The 22,983-nt window shown below is 46.1% G+C and overlaps 1 protein-coding gene across 1 annotated transcript in view; it reads left to right on the forward strand.

Moving 5' to 3' along the window:
- Positions 1-2,959: 2,959 nt before the first annotated feature.
- Positions 2,960-22,983, forward strand: part of FAM19A4 (family with sequence similarity 19 member A4, C-C motif chemokine like) — a 79,934-nt gene continuing 59,910 nt past the window's right edge. Inside the window, exons 1-3 of the mRNA XM_019504791.1 lie at positions 2,960-3,068; positions 9,613-9,748; positions 11,995-12,110. Coding sequence (XP_019360336.1) covers positions 9,669-9,748; positions 11,995-12,110 — 196 coding nt within the window. The 5' untranslated portion in view covers positions 2,960-3,068; positions 9,613-9,668. The remainder of the gene's footprint in view (positions 3,069-9,612; positions 9,749-11,994; positions 12,111-22,983) is intronic.

The raw sequence follows: 22,983 nt of genomic DNA on the forward strand, positions 1-22,983 counted from the left end.
CCCCCCCCCCCCCGTCTCTTACGGAGTCATCATTTTACGGCAAATCTTTCGCGGAAGACCATGCCAGTTGTACCCCTTCACGCACGCCTGCTGCATTGTTGGTTTCCAGGTGCTGGATTTGGATGATGGAATCGATAGGGGGGGTTGTTATTGCACGCCCCGTTTGCAAAAATGCGAGTGCTGATACCATTGCCTCGGGATGACTTGGGTTATGAGTAGCTCTGCCTTGCATGAGGCAGCAGGCTGGGAGGTGGAGCTGGTGAACAACAGCACACACCAAGATGACCAGTTCCTGGCTAGATAGGTGGCGATATGGGAGTCAGCATCACAATCCTGGACGTGTGGCACTGCGTTATAAAACGTGTCACTCGTGACTCATACCCGTGTTTATGGAGCGGCCCTTCCAGCTCTGGCTGGGCTTTCTTTTCTTCTCATCAAGTTTTGGTGATGGAATAAGCAACTGCAGCCCAGGCTGTATCTGAACTGAGCTCCTGCTTTGCATGGCGGAGAATGGAGACCGTAGGGCTCGCCGCCGTCCTGGCCCCAGGTGCAGCCTGGGGGGCTATGCTCTTTGGTACCCCTCCCTGCTGTGGGGGTGGCATAGGAGCCAGGTGTGAAGGGCAGGCTGGCCATGCAGGGAGAGGCAGCAGTGTCCCTGCTAAAACCCTGCTGGGGCAGCAGCGTCCAGGCTGTCAGCAGATGTGCATCGAAGCACTGGCTGCCTTGCTCCAGAGCGCTCTGCTCCCAATCCCAGCTTGCTCTCTGGCTTTGTGACTCCGGTTTCTGACCCTGGCTCAGAAACCCAGTAGCATAGCACCAGATGCATTGGAAAGCTTGGGTGTTTGCAATGAAAAATCAGAGATCCTGATGGTGAGAGAGTTGCTGCATCTGCAATTTAAGTAGGGATGTTCTGGTTTCCTCTGTAACCTCCAAAAAAAAAAAAAAAAAGGAACTGTACTATCGGCATTTACCTCTTGGGGAGGGAAGAGGATGGGGGTGTTGGTAGGATGATCAATCAGCCAAATGCCCCCTTGTTCTGTAAAGAGTTGTGTGGATCATCGAGTCCTGGGAGGAAAGAACTTCTCAGCGTGAGGCAGGGAGCAAGGCCAGTGTTGCCAGCTTTGGGGTCCTCCTCCACCTTTCTGGGTGCCCAACTCAAAACAGCTCAGGCCCAATTTGTGGGCATGCTGACCCCCCTCCTCCCCATGACTCCCATTGGGTGGTCTGCTGCACTGCATTGCAAACATGCTGGAAACCAGGCCAGAGGCGATGAAATCGGCCTGGTCTTGTGCCAATAGACCCGAAGCGCCAGTGTGGGATGCCGGCTCCGTACCCTATGCACGCAGTGTGGATGCTCCCTCCCTGCCCTCAGCTCCTCCCAGGATTGACCCTGGAAAAAGGGAATGAAGCAAAAGGAATGTAAGGATTAGAGAAGTCCATTGCTGAGCTGCCCAGTTTTGGCTTCCCGACGTGAGCTCCCAGGGTCAGATTCCCACCTAGTGAGTCTCGCTCCATCGCAGAACTAAATGAAGGCTGCTAATAGTAGGTAGGATGGAGGGCCAGGCTTGGTCAGGTGTCTAGCAGCCCCCCTGCCTTCCTTTCAGCCATGCACAATATGTCTAAAATCCTCATCAGTGGAGGAAGAGGGCTGTTCCTACGGAGCACCTCCGTTGTGACAGAAGATGAAAGCAGATGTTTCCACCTAAGCACGTTGCGTGTCCAGCAGTGTGTATGTGTGCATACAGCATGGGCACTGCAGAGGTGAGCACCCCAGGCCTCTAGGCATATAACAACACATCCCATTAGTCAAGGGAAAATATGGATTTTGTTTTATTTAGGTCTCATCAGTAGTGTTTTGCCTCTTTCTCCCAGTTGCTGGTAAATAAGGTTTTGAAATATTCCCGTGGAAAGGGCTGACTAGCTGTGACAGATTGAAAGGCCACCAGCGGAGCGGGGAATGTGATGTCATAAAAAGGCACTTTGAGAGGGTTTGTTTTGCTCAGATGTTTTAAAAATTGCTGGCGAAGCCTGTTGTGTGTCTGCTGGAGTCTGAAAGGTGCTGGGAACTGTCTGCAGTCTCCCCGAGTAACTGGACTTAGGCTACGTGCCTAGTTTTTGAAATGGGAGGCATCCACTGTGTAGCTGGAGCTACCTCACTTTCCTAACCGTCCTGCAGCTTGAAGAGCTTTTGTACTCCGGTTTAGTTTAAGCTACATAGTTCACACCAGTGGAGCCTGCAGTTTCCTCCTGGACATCTTGCTGTAAACCGGGAGCAGCTGTACTAAAGCCAATGCTGTCACCTGGTGTGGAATAAGAGGAGAATTGGGCCTGTTGTATGCATCCTGTAACACTTTATCCTCACCCACACAAAATTGGTAAGTCATCTCATTTGTTAAGGTCATAACACTCAGCTGGGGGGTGCTACTCAGACAGCCAGGTACTAAATACAAGGTACAGATGGAAAAAAATCTGGTCCTTTAATTTTTTTTGCGCTTTCTTAGTTGGTCTAATAAAAGGTATCATCTCCAAACCAAGAGCTCTAGATTTTTGCATTCCTCTGGTCCTTTCAAGCACTGCTACAATGATGAGATTTGGGGAACATCTTGGAATTCAGCTAGGGAGATGAAATCAAAAGCAGTGCTTTCCTTTCGAGTATAATAGGACCATCTGTAATACAAGTCCGGGTAGAAAACTGAGACTAGCAAGTTACTAGAAGTATCAGCCAGAGAACGGGAGTCAGGAAATGGTGTTACCTGTGTGTGTGGCATTGTTGAGATCAGCACCGTTGGATACCGTGTTCAGGTTTGGTGTCAACCTGTCCAAACAGATGGTGGAAAAACTGGATATGGTGCAGAAAAGCATGACAAGATTGATTCACTTTCTGAAAAGCTGCTTGACAGTGAGTAAAGGAGCTGTGTCTAGTTTCTGGAAATAGAGGGTAAAGTTGTGCCAGGCCCTGGCTTGGAGCAGTGATCTTTGCTATTCGAGAGCTGGTTCCTGTAGCAGAAAAGGCCTAACAAGCCAGATGCCTGCAATGTGAATCGGGATAAATCTACACTACAAATAAGGTGCATGTTTTTTAAAGGAGGGTAAATTTAACCCTTCGAGCAGCTTAGGCAGGGATGTGATGCATTCTCCACTATTTGAAGTCTTCAGATACAGACTGGAAGTCTTCCTGGAAGCTATGCCACAGGTTGAGCAGAAGTTTTAGGACTGAATGCAGGAGCAACTGAATCAGGCCCCATGACTTACGTTACACAGGGAGATTCAACTTGATCCTGATGGTATCTTCTGGCCCTAAAATTTGGTGATCTGTGAAATGCAAGGGTGGGGGTTGCCAAAGTAGCTAGGGTGTTACAAGAACTCCTCCCTTTGCTAGTGGGGGGCACATTGCTTTGGACCTTATGACTATAATGGGGAAATAACTGTGATGGTCAGATCCAGAATTCCCTACCTACTCTTTTTGCTGTCTGGGAGCATGGCAGTAATTTTCTGCTTATACTAGCTGGAAATTACTATCGTGCACTGACTTAGCTCTGCCCAATCCTTTCCTTTCCCTGTGTTCATGCAAGGTGGGACAGAAAAGAGTGGGTGTAAAAGTCCCACTAACCTGTGGTCAAAGGGCAGTCGGGGCTAGATCCTGCTGAAGTAGGAGTATGTCACTTCCCATCTACAAGACCTGAGAGTGGATCATATCGGTGGAAGAAAAAGACACGGCAGCAGGACTTGGGTGTGGTGGGAAAGGGAGGAGGGTGAGCGGAGGAGTCCCTGACACCAGCACATTAATATGATTAATGACAAAACTTAATTTGCACGGGCAGTTCATTCGCACACAAAAGAGCTCTCAAATCGGAGGTTTTGTACCAAGCGGGAGACTTTTGAGGGGATTTCTTGGTTCCGAGAGACAATGATAAGAAGCAAAGTTTCGGACGGAGCAATTGCCATGTATTCTGCAGATGAGATTTCAGGAGATTTTTCTAGCAGTGACGAAAGCTGGAAAGCATTTTATGTCTTTTTGCTACGTTACAGATGCACAGCCTAGTGAACTACTTCCATTCTCGTCGGCCTGGGACAATTTAATTTTACTTTAAAATGGAGATGAGTCCTGTTTAGCCCACCTCTGATATGTTAAAGCACAACTGTAATTGCAACCACCAGATGAATTGATTGCAGTCACCGGGCTTAATCGGCGTGGTGGAAAATATCTTCCGAGTCCACTGGGGGGCACCAGCGTCACACTGAATTGAAGGTTGAGCATTGTAAAGCATCTCCTAAGTCTCTCGCAGCCTCCTGGTTATTTAGCCCGTTGTTCAGACTTTTCATTCTTCTTTTGACCTCAGATGGTTTGGAAAAGAAGCGATTCGACTGCCTGTTGTCTACAGAAATATTTTTATTGTGCCTCCAAAGAAATAACTTCTGTGTGTATCATAGGAAATAAGAGCAGTTGTGTCAAGCCAAATCTATGTACTATAGATGTTGTTTTACTACTCTTTGTACAGAACGGCCACACTCACTTTATGTACAAGGCCCAAATCTGCAAGATGTTTGATACCTTTAGTTCCTGTTGACTGCACCGAGTCACCCGTGGGATCGGGCCTATGAAGGATGCCCCCTTTCTTTGACCTTGGTTGACTGAACTCAATGGCGATTATAAATGAGTGGAAATGGTTTCAAAAGAACACCTCCAATCTGGGATTTGGTTCCAGGAGGCATTGTTTGACATTTTCTTTAGAGTGCATGAAACATTAGTGATGAGAGACAAAATCCAGTTTAAAAAAATTGGTTGACTAGGAAGCAAACACCTTCTGCTGTCAGGATAGTTAGGTCTTTGGGGAGTTGGAGCTAAATATCTGTTCCTGTTCATGTGTCTTTAGACCCGGCAATGGGCAGTTCCTCTTTGAGACGACCAGCTCTGGCACAGAAGTTCAGATTTTAGGGAGTGGATGCACGCTTCAGCTCTTCTGTTCATTGCATGTCTAATGCTGCATAAGCATATGTTAGCACAGCATGAGCGTGGTTTTTGGCATACCTGGTCAGGGAGAAAAGGGTTTTAATTTATCTCAACTAACCTACGGTGTATGCTGGTGATTTTCCTACCTCCCCAGTCCTCCCCTGTTCTGCTCTGTTCAGTAAAACAGGATGACTCTGAGTAGCTCAACAATGATGCTAAGTCGTTACGAGGAACTTCTCTGTTTTTATGTTGATTGATCATTTCATGCAGTATATGGCATATGCATTTCATTATGCCAATTATTTTATGGAACACGAGCCTTTTAAAGGAGGCGCCGTCTCTTGCTGATATGTATATTTAAAGTGGGGAATGTGTTGGGAACGCTTCCAGTTAAGGTCTCATTCCTAAATTCTTAAATATCCAGTGAACACAATGGCATTCTTTTGTAGCTTATTATTGAGGAGGCTATAAAATGCACTGATGATAATGTCCTCCCCAGATGACGTCAAAGCTCTGAAAAGTATTTTATGAAACATAAATATTAGCAGGAGAAGAATGTCTGTTCTAAATGAACACATCTTTGTCTGAGATAAGTGTATGTCACCTATTACCTTGGTGTCCCAGTGCCTCGAAACCTTGAATGTATAGGTAACCCCCGCTTAATGCTGTTTCGCTTAGCACTATTTCACTATAACACTTATTTTAAATCGATACCTGATCCCACTTAGCGCTCAGCAAGTTTCGTTATAAAGCTCGTGACCACCATCTTAGGTCATTAAAAACACTTGTGGTTGCCATCTTGGGTCTTCAAAAACTTTCAGTTTTGGTTAATGCTAGTTTCACTTAATGCTCGGTTTTTCAGGAACCAATTAAGAGTGCTAAGTGAGGGTTGCCTGTAGTTATCCTTACCACACCCCAATGAAGTAGGGAATTTACTCCCATTTTACAGGATACTGAGGTGCCAGGCCAAAGGGCTAGATCCTAAGGGCTTTAGGCACCTTAGTTGTGAGCAGGACCCTAACTTGGAGGGTCCTGGCTCTATGAATGGTATCCACACTTTTGCTTTAGGCATCTGCCCGCCTTATACAATGCCTGGGGTAAGACATGTCCCTAAATGGGCTGAGCAGGGAACCCCCTAGAAATAAAAAAAATATGCACCCAAGATATGTCTTCAAAAAGATGCCATGGGATTCTCATGGAATGGGATCAGATTAATTTAAATGAGCAAGAGCCTTCTTACTGTGGGACGGGTCTTGCAAACTGGTGTTTCATATCCAAGTCCAGAGCCCCTGCCGTACCTAGGGGCAATTGAACCAGCTATTGAAGGGAAGTCATTCTTCCCCTCTATTCTGCACTGGCGAGGCCACATCTGGAGTCATGTGTCCAGTTTTGGGGCCCCCACTGCAGAAAGGATGTGGATAAGTTGGAGAAAGTCCAGCAGAGAGTGACAAAAATGGTTCAGAGGATGGGGGACAAGACTTGTGTGGAGAGGCTGAGGGAACTGGGTTTATTTAGTCTGCAGAAGAGAAGACTGAGGGGGGATTTGATAGCAACCTTCAACTACCTGAAGAGGGGTTGCAAATAGGATGGAGCTGGACTGGTCTCAGTGGGGGCAGATGACAGGACAAGGAGCAATGGGCTCAAGTTTCAGGTTTAAGTTGGATATTAGGAAAAACCTTCTCACTAGGAGGGTAGTAAAACAGAGCAGGTTACCCAGAGAGGTGGTGGATTCTCCATCGTTGGAGGTTTTTAAGACCTGGCTAGACAAAGCCTTGGCTGGGATGATGTAGTTGGATCAGGGGGTTGGACTAGATGACCTCTTGAGGTCTCTTTCAACCCAGTTTTTCTATGATTCTCTTTGCCCTGCTGATTTTAGTGGCTGCTTAGTATGCTCTGTGCCCTTGAGGATCGCCCTGTGTTTTGAAAGCAATGTTGAGCCAGCTCATAAATGACCAATGGGAATATCATTATCTGCCTTAGCACTGGTGCCCAGGGGACTGGCTCGATTACCAATCCAGCTGTCCCCAAGAGAGCTCCTGACTCGGAAGGTCAGGAGTGATCATTTTTGCAACTTGCACAAACACTAAGTAATTGTTCTGCTGCTCCAAGTAGCACCACACCCTGATGTGATGCAAGAATCGGCATTCAACGGTGCCGTGGGGAGCATCACTTCGCATGAAGATGGGCATAAACCTAGATTTCCTGGTTAAAAGCATAGGATGTCTTTTGACATGATCAGGCAGGTGAGACTTTTCTTTCTTTAATTAAGACAAAGCAGCCAACCTCTAATTGATGACTAGTAGTGCTGTGACTATTCTAGTCCCTTCCCCACCAAACAACACTGCTCTAAGAAATTTAGCTGATTAAAAAAAGGGGATAAAGTTAATTTACCTTTATCCACTTGTGTTTTGAATCTGTCTAGTTACCGCAAGTTGCAGTAATTCATATCTGATCGTTCTTTAACCAGTAAGTTCAGAGCAGGTTGCAACAGGTCTTTATTTGCTTTTAGACAAATCTGCATGATTTCTTTAAACACTACATATAACATCAGGAAAGAGGTATTGTCTAAAACAAATCAGTATGGTCTAGTCTGAATATTTGTAGGGCACTGCAAAAAATATTTTTATCTATAAATCCCCTTTTGACATGGACAGAAGTGTACTGGACACAACTGAGTCATTCAGTAGTGCATTAAAACTCCTGGCATTGATTGCCTTTTAAATATAAATTGGAGATGTACTTCTTGTTTTTATTGTCATGCATTTAGGTAGGGAATTGTTAGCACCAAGCAGTAACTATTTGTTTTAATAGGCCACTCTGCCAGCAGTTTTCTTTTTTGAATGGAATGGCTCAGTTGTCCTAATTCATGCTAATATTTCCCATGCTAGTAAATTAATGCTGAAGAATGAAATGACTGCCTAAAAATTTCCTGTGAGGATATCACTTTAATGCCAGTGAGTTCTCCTTTCTTCCTCCTAGCAGCCTGCATGGTGCAAGAGCTAAGCACTGCAATCTTTGGGCTTCCCTGCTCTGAGCCTCAGCAGATAAAAGGCACCTATTTATCAGTCTTTCTAACCCCACATTTGCTTTGGGGGCTGGCTGTAATGTTCTGTTTTGTAAAAGTGAATGCCTAATTGTTGGTATGAGGGGGCAAAAATGGAAAAGGGGTGGTGGAAAATAAGAAAAGGTCACTTCCATCGTTTGGTCGGGGCATACACCATTAATAGAAGAGCTGAAGAAGAAGCCAGTGTGCTATATTTTCTACAGTAGAAAGTCAGATTGAACCCAGGGATAGGAAAGAGATCAAACATAAGCAATTGAAGCGAGGAGGCTTGAGTTTGCTAGTTTTTACAATGCTCAGCTTGTTATTTTATGAGACCCACATCAATTATGCTTTTGGAGTTTCTCTGCATATCAACATTTGAGAATGTGGCTTCTGGAAGCGCACAGTCCTTGGCCTGAGATCTGGTGAGTCCTGTCTACAAGATGAAATCGCAGACTTGGGGAACGTGGTGGAGTGTGATGGAAGTCTAGTGGCCTTTAGACCCAAGGTGCTGTTACAGTGGACAGCAGCATTACCACTAGTTGGAAGTGGGAATGGTACAAGGTTTTGCCATTCTAGCTCGGCTTCAGTAACACTGGCGTGTACATATTCGTTCAGCGCTTGACCCGCTGTTTTCTTACCAAGCCCAACTTGAAATTGAGCCCTGGGGAGAGTCATGGCATTTTGGTGCTGTTTGTGAACAGCTGGGGTTTGGCCAGATGTGGAAATGCTGATGTTCTCACCCTATTTTGGGTACACCAGATGTGTGGGCAGGAAATCGCCCAAGAAAGCCTCTTCTGGTGGGGTTCAGCTGAATGTCTGAAGCTGCAAAGAGGTAGTGGAGAATTCCCCTGCAAGTGCAGCTCCTGGGGGACTTCTTCTCTACTTTTTCGTACCATCCCCATCACAAAAGGAAGGAGGAAGGCATGTTCGGGTTGGGTGGGGGGGAGTTCAAGAATAAGACCGTAACTGGTGGAGTGGAGCAGAGCGCTGTTTTGCTTGCATTATTTAAAGAAGAGCTAGTGCACGGCAAACTGACCCTGGGACCAGGTGGCAAAGGGAAAGAGAGGTGAAAGCCAGCTCCTCAAAGCTGCCCTCCAAGCTTGTGGAGTCAGCCTGGTCTGTATTTTTTCTGAAGGGAACTTCTCAGTATACTGAAGAGAGCCCAGCTTGCAAGGAGTCTGGTTCGGACCCTTTAGAAATCAGAGTTTTCCATCGTCTCAAATGGTCTTTTGTACGTGACCCTTGCAGAGGCAGTAAGCAGACAATGTTTGATATAATGATGGGGGTGTAATGCCATCCGTAGGCCTGAATAGTGTCTGGAGCCCTTCTCAAATTTTATGGCGCCTGGATGGCAAGAGGACACACAGCCACAAAGGGATATAAGCAGTCCGGTGTACGGGAAAATACTGTATTCACTGCATTTGCTGGTTTTGGATAGATGAGCCCCACACAGTTCATCTTACACTGTTTCAGATCTGTCTTCTGATACTTTGCTGACTTTTAACTTGGGTTGCACGGTAGATGGCACTATAAAGCAATGGTTTTATTAATATAAATCTATAAAACATCACCATTCAGAACTCTAATTACATTCTAATATGGCTTCCTCTTGTAGGTCCCTGAAGTGAAGGAAAAACTGTGAAATGCAGAAATGGTTGTTTGTAGCTGCAAATGGGAATTTGGAATAACGATGAAAAACACACTGAAATAATCGTGTTTGACTGGAACAAAATTCTTGAAAAGTCCCCAAGGTAAGACACTATTTTATCTTTGGACTAGACGACAAAGATTTGCCATTCTGGTTAGCAACAATACACATTTGAGTACAGCTGAGGAAACTAGCTAACAATTAGATGAAGACTTAATATTTTGCAGGGTCATCCTGTTAGCATTCTCGGCCGCTGAACGCAGCAGGCTGCAGGTCCTCCCGCTCAGCTTAGTTTTCTTCCTCTTTATGAAGAAGAAACTATCATGTGGTAAATACTACTAACTCTGGTAAATCCCACTTGCCCTCGTTTCACAGTGATCAGCCCATTACTTCATGTAGACTGGGGCCAGGAAGGGGTGAATGAAGCCCGGACTGCAGTTTCTCAAAGTTAAGTGCCCATCTTTGTCACATGGTCTGCATTTGCACTTGAGCAGTGTAAAAGGGTGTTGGTGCAGAGTAAGGATAAGGCTCTTGTGACTTGTGTTGCTGTAGTTTGTGCTGTGTAACAATCGTACAAGACAAGGACCTACTTAACATAGCTGTTCCTTTACAGAGGATCTTGAGCTCTTAAAGAGGGCAGAGAAGCTTTTAAAAGAAGTTTGTGAAGGTCCAAGGAGAGCTCAGCATGTGCTGGTGTGGCTGAACCTTTTTCAACCAATGTATTTTTTCTCTAGTGTAGAAGAGCGCACGTTCTTAAACCCTGTTTACAGCAGACTCCTTGACTGCTAGTTTTTATTACTACAAAGTGCCCTGGTTGGTGTTTTTGGTCATGGCCAACTTTCTTATTAGTCCACAAACAGAGAATGAAATCCTTTTGTAATGTGGGAAAAGAAGATTAGGCCAAGACCTTCTAAATGAGGAAACACAAGATCTCTTTTGCTTGGTTTGTGTATGCACTATACATCTGAAGTGAACTGGAAATGCTTCCTCTGGTCATGACAGTAGGTCTGTCCATGGCATGAGGTCTCCTTTTCATATATATATTTTTTACACCATCCAAATACTCAGCCCTTTGAAGGATCTGATTAGCTGGACAGGGTTGGGTACTTCAGAGTCCTCTTTGAAACTGCAAAAGGACTTGCTTATTGGAATATCAGTTGAAATCTAGAACACCAGTAATGTTTCAAGGTGTTTTTTGGTGATGGTTTGGTACAAATATTCGAACCCCACATAGACTCTTCCAAATCCCAGCCTGCTGGTTAGCTGTAGACTGGAGCCTCTGCTCTGAAAAGAGTGGTGAGTTCAATTGATGCACATCCACAAATTATTTTTAATATACATTGCTATGTTCCCACTTGCAGTACTGGCTGAAAATATGAAATATTATGATGTATCTTAAGAATTCAAGAGCACAGTGCCTCCTTGAGCACTGAAACAATAATAAATCATCATAAATCAATTTAAGGAAATGATCAGATTACCTTTCCACATGATGAATGCTACTATGGAAACTGGGTGGGGAGTTATTTGCAGGAGTCTTCAGTGAAAGGGCTGAGAGTTGCTTGTCTGAATGGGAAACAGGAACTTTTGAAACTGAAACTGGCCCTGATACTGCCAGCCTGGTCCCATGTAGCCATGTCCTTACTCTTTGAATAGTCCTCTTGATTTTCCTGAAACCACTTATCAGGAATAATAGGAATCAGGCCCCTGGATTGGATCAGTATATGAGGAACAATTATACACCGCCCCTTTATATTTATAATATAATGCTTGCAAAGCCAATGCAGTCCAACCTTGCAGAAGTACTCAGCAGCTCCCCTTCTTTGCACTGGCAGCTCCTGGATGTTGAGCATTCATGCAAATCCAGCCATTTCATTTATGTGGCTAGGTGGGAGTTGACTGTCTTTGGAAATCTGGCCCGAAATATATTAAGTCACAGATGCATATTTTTTGTTAGCGTGCTATGCATCTGTGGCAGAGGTAGCTGAAAAATAAGAACAAAAGCAAGATTGTGTGTGTGTGTCTTGTAATATTTAAATTTGTGTGTGCAAATCTTGTATTAAGCAGTTATCACCTTGAATTATAGAAACATAACAGTTGCATGATAACTGGCATGCATTCACACATGCACATGCATACGTGTGTGGATAACCATGGTAACACTTCTAGTTATGAAACATGCTTAGTAAAGAATTGATCTTAACCAAAGCATGAATTTGATTTTGGTCAGCGTTACCTTGGAAGAAGCCATTTTAATTACTTTTTAGCTTTCCCTTCCAAAGCATTATTTTCCCTTTATTCCCCAGTTATATTGTTCTCTCACTTAACTGCTTCCTTTTCTGCCTCCAGGATGAGATTCTATGCCAAATCAATGCTTCTATGTCACTGGCTTTTTCTGGTCTATGTGCTAATGGTGTGCTGTAAATTGTTGTCCGCCACTAGTCACCATCCCCGGGGGCACACAGGTAGGAGCTTTTAAACTCATTACCCGCTACTGAGACCAATTAATAACAGTCGCTGAATGTTAGAGTCCACTTTTTAGCAATGGATAATTGATGAAGCTGTTGACAGTGTGATGTTGGCAGTGCCATGGGTTAATAAACAACAACCAAGAAACAGATTTATTGTACAACTTCATAGGGTTTTATAGTAATTTTATGGGGTGCCGTCGACAAGGCAGTTCTTGGAATGACATCTCCGCTGGTAAGACCGTGAGATTTGTTCTTGTCACCTGGCTTGCTTCTTTCTTTGAGCCTTGCACAAAAATTGTCCATAAAGTCATTGTTCTGAAATGTGGCTGTAATTTTCATCTATTGGTTTAGGTCCTTATTGGGTGCCCGTTGGTACTGATGGAAAGACTCATTGGGGTTTGCATAAGGTTGGGTAGGCTCATGCTACCTAAGTCAGTCTTCCCATTATTACCCTAAATCCATCCTTGTTGCCTCAGTCCTTTGTTATGTGCAGAGGTGTTAGACCAAACTGACTACTTGGATTTGTGCTGTCCATAACCTGTATCGTCAATAATTCCCACCACGCAGCCATCAGTTCATAGTTCTCTGGTGTTTTGAAGCATGCTTACCACATTGCCATGTGTCATCTTGTGCTGCTCTCCCAACTTTAAATTATGGATTGACTCGTGATTTTTTTTTTTTTTTTTGAAAGGCAGCCCTTTCTTCAACAAAAGGAAAGGTGTCATGCTTATCTTGATACATTGAGGAATGAGATTTAATTTAAAATGAAAACCTGTAAATGTTACTTAATTTTAAATACTGTAGGCCAGAGCCTGAAATGGGTGAAAATCAATACAGCTCCTTTGCTTTCAGGGGAGATGTGCTAATTCCCACTAGGTAAGGATCTGGCCAGGTGCGTGTGGCTGGTGTAAATCAGATTGGAAAAGGAAGCAATTTTGTTGGTAAGATAGGGGTCAGAAGTGCTAAGTGCTGCTTCTTGCACTAGCAGGTAGATGGTCATCTGGCTGGGTAAGATGTACCTGTGTTAAGATACGTTGTAAAATGTTCTTGCTTATGTCTCAACAGTAGCACACCCAGTTACTCCAGTTAATGAAGTATTATGGGATGGTCTAGCACCACTTTCTCCCATGGTGGGCCTTCGTGGAAGCAGCTTAAGTCACTTTGTTGGGCAACAAACAACCTCAAGTCAACTGCCACCTTGTCCTCTTGTGTAAAAACTATTCCCGAGCAGGCTTGTTGGCAGCTTGGTTGAATTCCCTGTTTAAGAATATAGCACAATTAGGTAGCAGAAAACACACTTCCATAGGTGGTGTCATTCAACCAAAAAAAGATGAAAGTAAGTGTTGCTTTTCTCTTTTTAAAATGCACTTTGCAGACATCGCTAAGGCAAATACCTCCGACAAGAAGAGGGTATCTTCCATTGTGTGCATGCATGATGAATGTTCATGACACGCAATGTAATTATAGCACTCTTTGCACTTGATATTTCAGAATGCTTAATTGCATCTTTTTAGTCGACTCAAACTTCTTTCCCCCTGTTTTTAAGCAGGTATGGTAAAGTACAGGCAAAACTACTGGGTAATTAATCAACTCCCGCTTACAAGGATCAGTCTCATGTCAATCCAAGACATGTTCAATTACAGCATGATGGATTTCTGTTTTGCCTTTTATGATAAATTGGGCTAAATTTGAGGGTTCTTATTTGGGTAGCATTCCTGTGGAGCTGGGCTTTGGCCCTTTACAATCTATGGTCTTACAGAAATGAAACAGTCTTATTCAACTGACATTAAATTGCTGACCAAATTCTTAGGTGGAAGTTAAGATAAAATCTCCTCTCAACACAACACTTTCATAGCAGCTGGGAGTTGTCAATGGCTGAGGCACCTGGAGGTCACAGCGACTTTCTGGTCAGCACATATTTCCTCCTTCATCCCTTCGTCATGTGGCTGCAGCATGACAATGAAACGCAGGGCCAGGAAGTATGCGTCATTCAGAAGGCCCTACGGGTTTGTCTGCACCATGTCCCCATGTCTTCCCAACCCTACACAACATACAGAAAGCTTCTCACCAGCACTGCCTGGTGGGTAGCTTTTTTCCCTGCAATGAATTTGTCTAGAAACATTTGTTGGAAAGGGGAGTTCTCTACTCTGTTATACCAGAATTTTGCTTTAGTAGCTGACCTTCCATGTTTTGCCTGGAGGCAGAGGTAATTGCAGCCCATCTAATAAACGTCTAATATGTCTAATAACCTCTGACGTTTAGAATAACACTAAGGTACTTGCTGCTCAATCCCATCTCAAAGTTTGGGTGCAGATTTTCTTTGCTTTTTATGTTTCCTTAGGCCTTGATACCACGCTGCCATGCAGTGCCATGCAGGGCCGGTTTGGGGCCAGGATCAATGAAATGACTGCATTGGTGAACCCTTAGTCTGTGATGTACAGGAGGTTTGGGGACTGCCAAACAAAAGACCTCTCCATAAAACAGGGTGCTCTTCAATCTGGGTTTCACAGGCGGGGGCAGTGATTTATAGAGAATACCAGTGTAAGCTTCTGTTTGCAAACCGTGGTGGGCCAAGGGTGCACTGGCATTGATAGGCCACTTTCTGGGATTGCACCAGTGCCTTCTTTTTGTGTTCTTTCGATGGGGAAGATGGATATGTGTAAAGACTCAGTGCATGTAAAACCCATCTGAATGAATAATGCAGGCATGCATTTGGTATCGAAAACAAAGACTCTCCCTGCTGCTGCTCCTGCTCCTTGCCTGTCATGGCTCATGGAAAGAAGCAGCGTCTTTTCAGAACATGTTATTTTTTTCTGTCTTTCTCTCAATGCTTTTCCTGTAGATGTTAGTTTAGCCTAGAAGGGGGATCATCAAACAGAGCCCATTGTCTGTCACACAAGCAAAAAACCTCCTGTCATGTACTCGGAGCGAGATTTGTGAGCGGGTGGGCATGGGGCAAAGAGCTATCACGGCTGGATTGGCAGCCTACCTCTGGCAGAGGCAGCGCAGGAGTGGCATGCAAAATCCTCTCTTTAGCAAATCTTTTCCTTGTTCCACAGGGGCCAAAGCTGAACAAACCATCTGACCTGCAGTGGGGGAAACAAAAAGCAAACCAGGAGTGTGCTGGCAGAGAGGGTGACGCGTCTCTCTAGTGCGGTGGCTCTCAAACTTTTTAGAGTCAAGGCACTTGCGGATAGGCTCGAGGCCCCCTCGGAAAATGCCAGCTCTTAGTTTTCTCTTGTCTTCTTGATGACAAAAAAATAATGGAGCAATTCTCCTGTGGGTGGCAAAGAACCCAGACACCCAACAAGGCAGAGTGTTTTTAATGCTATGAATTCCTGTGTGCAGTTTCTGGGATTACTTTGTGAGCCGTGCTTGCACACTTAATAGTGCTACCGCTGCATGGGATCCCATAGTAAAAGGATTTCAAGGCACCCTGGGGTGCCGCAGCACCCTAGTTGCCAATCGCTGCTCTAGGGGGTTAGGTCGTGGGCTCCTACAGCTAGCAGGGTGTGGGTGCATCACGTACGGAGAGGGGGGTTATTTGTTCAGGACAAGGGGAAGAGCAGGGTGACAGCACTTTTGGGAAAGAAGAAGGCTGTTTGACATTTGGAAGCTGTCTGGCAGATCAAGGAAGCTAAGAGGTGTGCAAAGGCTTTTTGTTTCCCAGGGCAAAATAGAGGAGTTTGGGTCCCCATGGCAGATATCATTTGATCCATTGAGATTCCTTGTGAAGCAGGAATGCCTCTGTCAGCTGCAATGCACCCTGGCCTGCCGAGTGAGATCTCTACTATCGCCTCTTGGCCACGTCTTCATTTCAGACGTTCGTCCGGAGATCTTGACAACACTTGCACGTTGGTTTTATGGAGTCGCAGCTTTCCACAACTACAAAAGCTTCCCGGGTGAAACCCTGGCCCCTGCCAGTCAGTGGCAAAACTCCCATATGACTCCACGGGGTCCAGGGCTTCATGCGTTCGATGAAACAACAGATCATGCACGGCTTTCCGGGAGCACCCTCCTTGGAGTCGCTGCACGGTGAGGGAAGCGTCTTTGTTTCCAGCTGATGAAAGCGCCTGTTCAAAGCATCCTTGCAGCAGCCTTTGAATCTCACTAGAGGGCCCCACAAGGCTAAAAACCAGTCGGGATCAAGCAGAGCGGGAGGCAGGCGTGCAGCGCTCGGTTTAAGGATCTACGTTGTCACTGTGCATTTTGCTAATTAGAATGATAAGTCCTTTGTATTTCCATGGGTCAGACACGGGTGGTGCACAATCTGCTTTAGCCCTTTGTTCCACTTAACTCCTTTTATATCTTAATGTTTTATTCAGTGTATTATTTATGTGTTTTATTATCCTGCTTCTAAATATAGGGTAGCCACAGTCTAAAGCCCTGGCTGTAATCTCTTCGAGTAATAAGGTAGGGAAGGCAATTCAGTTTAACCACTGGATCCCTCTCTAGCAAAATGGAACAGGAGGGCACAGGACGGAGTTCTCTTCATGAGATTTCTTCTCTCCAAAAACAAAAAGAAACGAGGGGAAGAAATACTTGTTCCTATTTTCTGTGGTTTTATTCATTTTAAATAACAGTGGACACTTATTCCACGTAGGCTAGATTTTGACAAAGGCTTCAATTTGGACACATAGGTATGCCACCAGCGGGGAGTAATTCACTGTTAATTTAGTCTTTTATAAGGTAAAATATAGCCTCTGGTACAGTTTTCCATGAATGTGCACTCTAGCTGTGTGGAAGGCGATTGTGTTTGAAGAGATTTGTGTATTCTAGGGAGGCGGAAAAAAATTGCAGATTAACTGATTAATGTGTGGGTTTCATATATCATGTTCCACGACGATCTGGAGGGAAAAATACAGCTGGATATAAAAAGAAGGGAGGGTTTTTAAAGAACTGAATCTCATTTAACATAAAAAGGGCCAAGTCCTGGGTATCAGTATGTATTGTGTGAGGCTGAACTCGTGCCCTCTCCCACAATATCAAGGTGACCTTATTCTGAAACCATTGGGAAAAGCTTGTGAAAATACAGACTTTATTTTATTCATGTTACATTGACAGCCTCATTTTTTATAAGCTGGCTGTCTACAACAACTGAACATCCTTATAGTCCATTGACCAAAGTCCTAACCAAGCAGAGGGGTTCCCCCACCCCCTTCTTTGCTGCCTTTTATCTACTTTTCCTAACTTTGGGCAGAAAAAAAAAAGTCTCTCTGTTATATAAAAAAGGCAAGCAGGCTCATGCTAATGTGCAGGAGATGAAAGCAGCTCCTTTTGTTGGGCGGGAAGGTTGGTATATCCAAATTAAGCCTGCCTTGTAAGCCCAAATCCACAGACAGGATGGATAGGAAGCTCATCTCCAGCAGTCGTAAGAGAGAGGAAGAGTGGAGCCTGATAGGGAACGCATGGTGCTCCTCCGGCGGGTTTGGCACATGGGACACTGCTGGGAAGAGTGCCGAGGGGGAAATGCTGCCAAGTTTAGTGTAGACGGGGCTCTTTCTGGGTCCTGTGGATCCGTAAGACCAGTCCTCACTGGAAGGAAGGATGGCTTTGTGGCGGGGGCGATGGGCTGGGGTTGAGGACGTCTGGGTTCATGTGGTCTCTGTAGCTATTTCTGCAAAGCCTCCCTCCTGACCCCAGGGCTACCCCTGATAAAATGAGCATCCTGGGGCTCGCACTCAGGGCTCCTCTTGGTTGTCTGGTTACCCCAGCTTACTCTGTTGAGAAGAGGCTGTGTGTCCTTGGGCAAGTCACTTAATCTTTCTGGGGGAAATCCTGGCCCTGCTGAGATCAGTGGGAGTTTCTCAGTTGCTCTGTGCCTCCATGCCCAGTCTTCCCTTTCCTGTCTGATCCCTGCTGGACTGTTCATAAGCTGATCATGCTTGCATCTTTCCCTTCCTCCGTGTTTGTACCATGTCTAGCAAAGCGGGTGTCGTGTTAGCTGGGCCGGTCACTGTCCTGGTCCTGTGACCAGGCTGTAACACTTGGAAGGGGACCAGAATTACATGAAACGCAGCGGATGGATCCCTGCCTTCCTCTGTACTGTACTTTTAATGCTTATTTCAGGAAACCTACTCGCATCTCATGTACGCTGTCAGGTCTCCAGTTAGGCAAAGCTGCCCATGCAGCAACGGGTGGCTTGAGTACAGGCTGTGGACTGAGGCTTGCAAATCTTACCAGGAGTTGATTGCAGCAGGGTGCGGGGAGTTGTGATATTCTTCATTGTATGGGCTGGAGGGTGTTATGTGCCTGGGATTAATGTGTAGCTACAAAATTCGATCCCCCAGAGATACTAATTACTGCCCTTTGGCTCCCATTGCACAGTACCTGTCTAGCTGCAGCGTGGGGGAAGCAAGGATCAAGGAGGAGCCGCTTGTTCTGCCACCGGTGCAACATCCACTGTGGCCAGTCATCCCTGGGCAGCACTGCCCCAAATACCTGCAAAGTTAAGAGCTGCCACCCTCCTTCCTCTCACCTCTGGTCCCATGTTTTGGGGCCTGTCCAGGGTGCTTAGCAGGGCCACATTAGCAGTGCCTGCCTCCCTTTTAGCTGGTCTTTCTCTCAGGCGCTTTAATCTGCACAGTTCAGGGGAAGGGCACCCTTCCTCTTTGCTTTTTTAATAGAAAGCTGCTTATTTGCAGCTACATAAAGGGATCATCAGCCCTTTCATCTGGCAAGTGCCTGCCTGTGCACTGGCTGGAAAGGGGGAAGCTAATAGAGTGAACCTGCAGCAGTCGGCTCTGCTTCCACCAGCAGCTACTTCTGTAACAAGGGTCAAGTGGTGAGGAAGAAAAGAGGAAGGGATTTCAGATACAAATGACCTAAACCTCCCAGGGGCCTCAGGGGGAAGAGAGTCCAGCCAGTGCATGTGAAAATCCCACTCCCAAGTGCCTGAACTGACACTATTTTGAGATGAAAATGGGTGAATAGCCTAGGGGCACCGGGGAAAGAAAGGGCCGGAGAAGCTCTTTGGCCTCTTGTCTAGTTAACTACTCGGTTTCTGGTCTAGTGATGCATAACAGTGACCAAAGGCTGCCACCTGAATAGTGTCTGGGAGCCTGGGAGGGCTGAAACTGTTGTTCTCTGTGTTTCGCATGATAGAAGTCACCGGTAGGGTTGCTTTGCGTGGAAGATTTGGAGGAGGCCCCATACAGAGTCCCAGGACTGAGCAGAGAGGTCGTCTTTCTATGTTGGAGATAAGACTTGCTCTGCTGGTGCAGGCAGTACCCCTTTTCTGCGGATGAGGAACTCCATGGTCCTGCACCCCTTGTTTGTACCCTTTTTTACCTCCAGCATGTGCAGCAAAATTAGAATTTACTTGTAGGACCTTCAGAAGCACCAGGGATCCTGGGTTTTTTTTTTTTTTCTGCTTAAACATAGCAAATTCTCTCATAAAAAAAAAAAAAAAAATTGCAAATTCTCTGATTAAAGACCCCCAAAATCCACGATTAAAATGAAACGCCACTCTATGCATAGGTATCAGTTGAACACAATATTTTATTGACCTGTTTACAATTTTAAAACAATTTGGAAGCCTACTGGTGCCTCAATCACTATAATAAGATACGTTCTAAGTACCTAGAAATTTTAGTGTTTGATTTTTGGGTTTTTTATTGTGGAAAATCAGAGCTTCCCCCTGCCTTATTCGCTCACCAGGATATGGGTCCACCTGCGGCTGTCCCCTGCCACTGCTTTGCAATGCTGAGCAGCCCTGCCCCTCACTCCCCACCCACAGCCCCCTGGGTTTGCTGATACCTCTCACTCCCCACCCACAGCCCCTCACCCTGCTAGCCATGCTGGAGGGGCCTCCCAGCTGCCAGGGCTACAGGGCCAGGGACCTGGGTCTGCAGGCCCCTGCACCCCACAGCAGTGCCCGAGCCCCAGCTGCTGCCTGTGGGAGACAGCAGCTGCTGCAGCAGAGCAGAGGCCGGAGCCCAGCTCCCCCTCCCACCACGAGCAGCATGGGAGGGCGGATGCGGGCTGCCTGCTGTGGGCTTAGGGGTCCCCATCCTGCTGCCCTCCCCCAGGACCTCCATAGCTCAGCAGGCAGGACCTGGCACAGCATAGTAGAGTGGGGCTGAGTGCCACAGTGTGCCCCACACTACCATGGAGAGGTGCCCTCTGCACCACCACCCCCATTGCTGCCAGGTAGGCGGGGGGGCCCCTCCAAGGGAGGGCTCATGGCAGTGGCATCGAGCTTCCCTGCCCCACTCCGCCGTGCCTTGCAGGGGGAGGGCAGCAGAGCAGGAAGCCCGAGCCCGCAGTGGGCAGCCCACCTGCCCCTGCCTCCGCCCCCACCCTACACACAAATCTGGGGTCACAGGAGTGTGCGCAGTGGTGGGGAGTCAGCCCTGCCGCCGCCCCTTAGACAAGCTACCCACAGCCCCTTCCTGCTCTTCACCCATGGGGCCTCAAGCCCCATGCACTACTCCAGCAGGGCAGCAGCACCAGCCCCTGCCCAACTCCCTCCCTCCCTCCCTCGCTATAGGGGCCTCAATTCCACCCCGCCCCACCAGACTTCCCTGCAGGAGCTGCTCTCCAGCCTGTGTGATGGCCACATGCATGCATATGTGCACACATGCACATGGTGCCCTGTGCCTAACCGCCCTCCTCCTGCTGCCCCCAGGCAGGAACTCTGCCAGCCTGCAAGGGGAACTATACCGTTTTCTGTGCTTTTCTCCTTTAAAGGAGAAAATCCAGGTTTTTCTCCTTAAAATGAGAAAATCTGCATTTTACTGTGTTTTACCATGGCGAATGGAAAACCTGGATCGCTTATAATCACAACACCAGTTGTTCCTTTGGTACCTGTAATGTACTGGTGTATGGAGGGGAAGGAATATCTTGGAGGCATGATTTTCTAGCCAGTGCCCCTGCTGAGTGGCGCTTATGTAAGTAGGCTGTGGGGTAAAAAATTGGGGCCTTGTATTGAAACGAAAATTAAACTTCAAGGCTGCAAGAGGCCTTGTGCTGCTCGTCTGCCCCGGCATGAATGTCACCCTTAGTGAGCACCAGCCTGCAGGATAGAAGCCAGCTCCAAAGGCCATTCAGATCAGTAGGAATTGATCTATTGATTTCACTGGATGTTGATTCGAGCCTGTATGGGTCTGTCTGTATTACAGTATTTCTAGTCCTGCTGTCCAGTTCTCTTCCCCTGAAAACCAAAGATGAGCTCGTTTAAAGCCACAGCTTTCATTAGCACATTGTTTGTGCTCAAGTAGCCCTTGGTGAGCGCTGCCACAAGACGTTAAGTGCAGCTGTCTGTTTGGTAGTTTACGGCGATGGTCTTGTATGCATTCAGGAAAGTGACAACCAGAAGAGGACAATGGAGTCTAAATCAGGAGATTAAACATGCCTTGTTGGGTTCAGCAGGGTAATCTCTTCTCATCAGGCTGGAAACGATATCCATCAGCACAAGAATGGAAGCTACATTCGACATTCATTATCTTCCAGGATAGCAATCTTTAACAATGCTCCCTAGAATAAAAATATATATGTATATATGAGCAGGCCGCTCCAGGATCAATGCGTCTATTGTTTGCTGTCTGACCTCTTTTCCTTTTGTGAGTTCAACTCTCATTTTCCTGGTGGACATCATTCACCTGCCTGTAGCTCTATTAATGGTTGCTATTCTCGTGCCTGTACTAGATAATTATCTGATGAGGACTGGGCAGGGTTTCTTGAGCACAGTATCTATCTAAGTTATCCCATTGACACTGCTCCTCATAATTGCAAAGGCTATCTCCTCAGAGTGGCTCTGTAAGACCCCATGAGTACTGTGGGAATCTATCTATCTATCTATCTATAGATAGATATCTAGATATAGATATATAGGTATCCTGCTTTTACTTTGTACTTAGTGGAGAGGCAAGTTGCTAGGATATCAGGATACGATGGCTATAGAATGGCATTTTAATTTTTTTTTTCTGTATTTGATTTTCTTTCAGGCTACATTTGTTAAAGCTTAGGAAAAAATTAGCTTAGTTGAAATGTATGCCCTTTTCTTTTGCTCTTGAGGCCAATCATCTGTGGTCTGTTTCCCCCCTCCTGCCCCATCAGTGCTTCCATGGGTGGACCTAGGATTTTGAAAAAAGGGGTGCAGATGGGGAGATGCATATAAAACAACACATTACTTTCCAGGTAGAAAGAAACTAGAAGCTTAATGAATATGCTAGGGACCTAGGGTTGTATTATTCCTCTTAAGGATGAATAAGCCTGGAAAAGCACAGGCTCAGGGGTGATCTGGTAGCCACCTATAAGTTTATCGGGGTGCTCACCAGGACCTGGGGGAACGTCTGTTCACCAGAGCGCCCCAAGGGATGACAAGATCGAACGGTCACAAACTCCTCTACGACCATTTCAGGCTGGACAGAAGGAAGAACTTCTTCACTGTCTGAGCCCCCAAGGTCTGGAATAGCCTGCCATTGGAGGTGGTTCAAGCACCTACTTTGAACGCCTTCAAGACACTTGTGGATGTTTATCTTGCTGGGATCCTATGACCCCAGCAAGACTTCCTGCCCCTGGGGCAGGGGGCTGAACTTGATGATCCTCCGGGGTCCCTTCCAGCCCAAATGTCTATGAAATCTTATAGCACAAAGAACGAATTATGCAGTGCCAGGCACAGTGCATCTCTGAGGCACAATATTTGGTTTTCTCATCTTCGGTAGTTTAAAAGAAACAAGAGATTTGTAGTATGGCCAGGCGTCTAATGCAGGCAAAATTTGGTAGTCTCAGTTTTAGTTGTGACCTGTGTATGTGCACAGCCTAATAGATTTCTTAGCTTCTATATGTTTTATTCTGCCTAAATTTAGTCTTTTTGATGGAAAGTTAAGCCCAGCCTTGGACAAGAGGTGTCTGGAGCTATGAA

Source organism: Gavialis gangeticus, unplaced genomic scaffold, assembly GCF_001723915.1.
Source record: "Gavialis gangeticus isolate Ggan-Ray unplaced genomic scaffold, GavGan_comp1, whole genome shotgun sequence".
NCBI lineage: Eukaryota > Metazoa > Chordata > Crocodylia > Gavialidae > Gavialis > Gavialis gangeticus.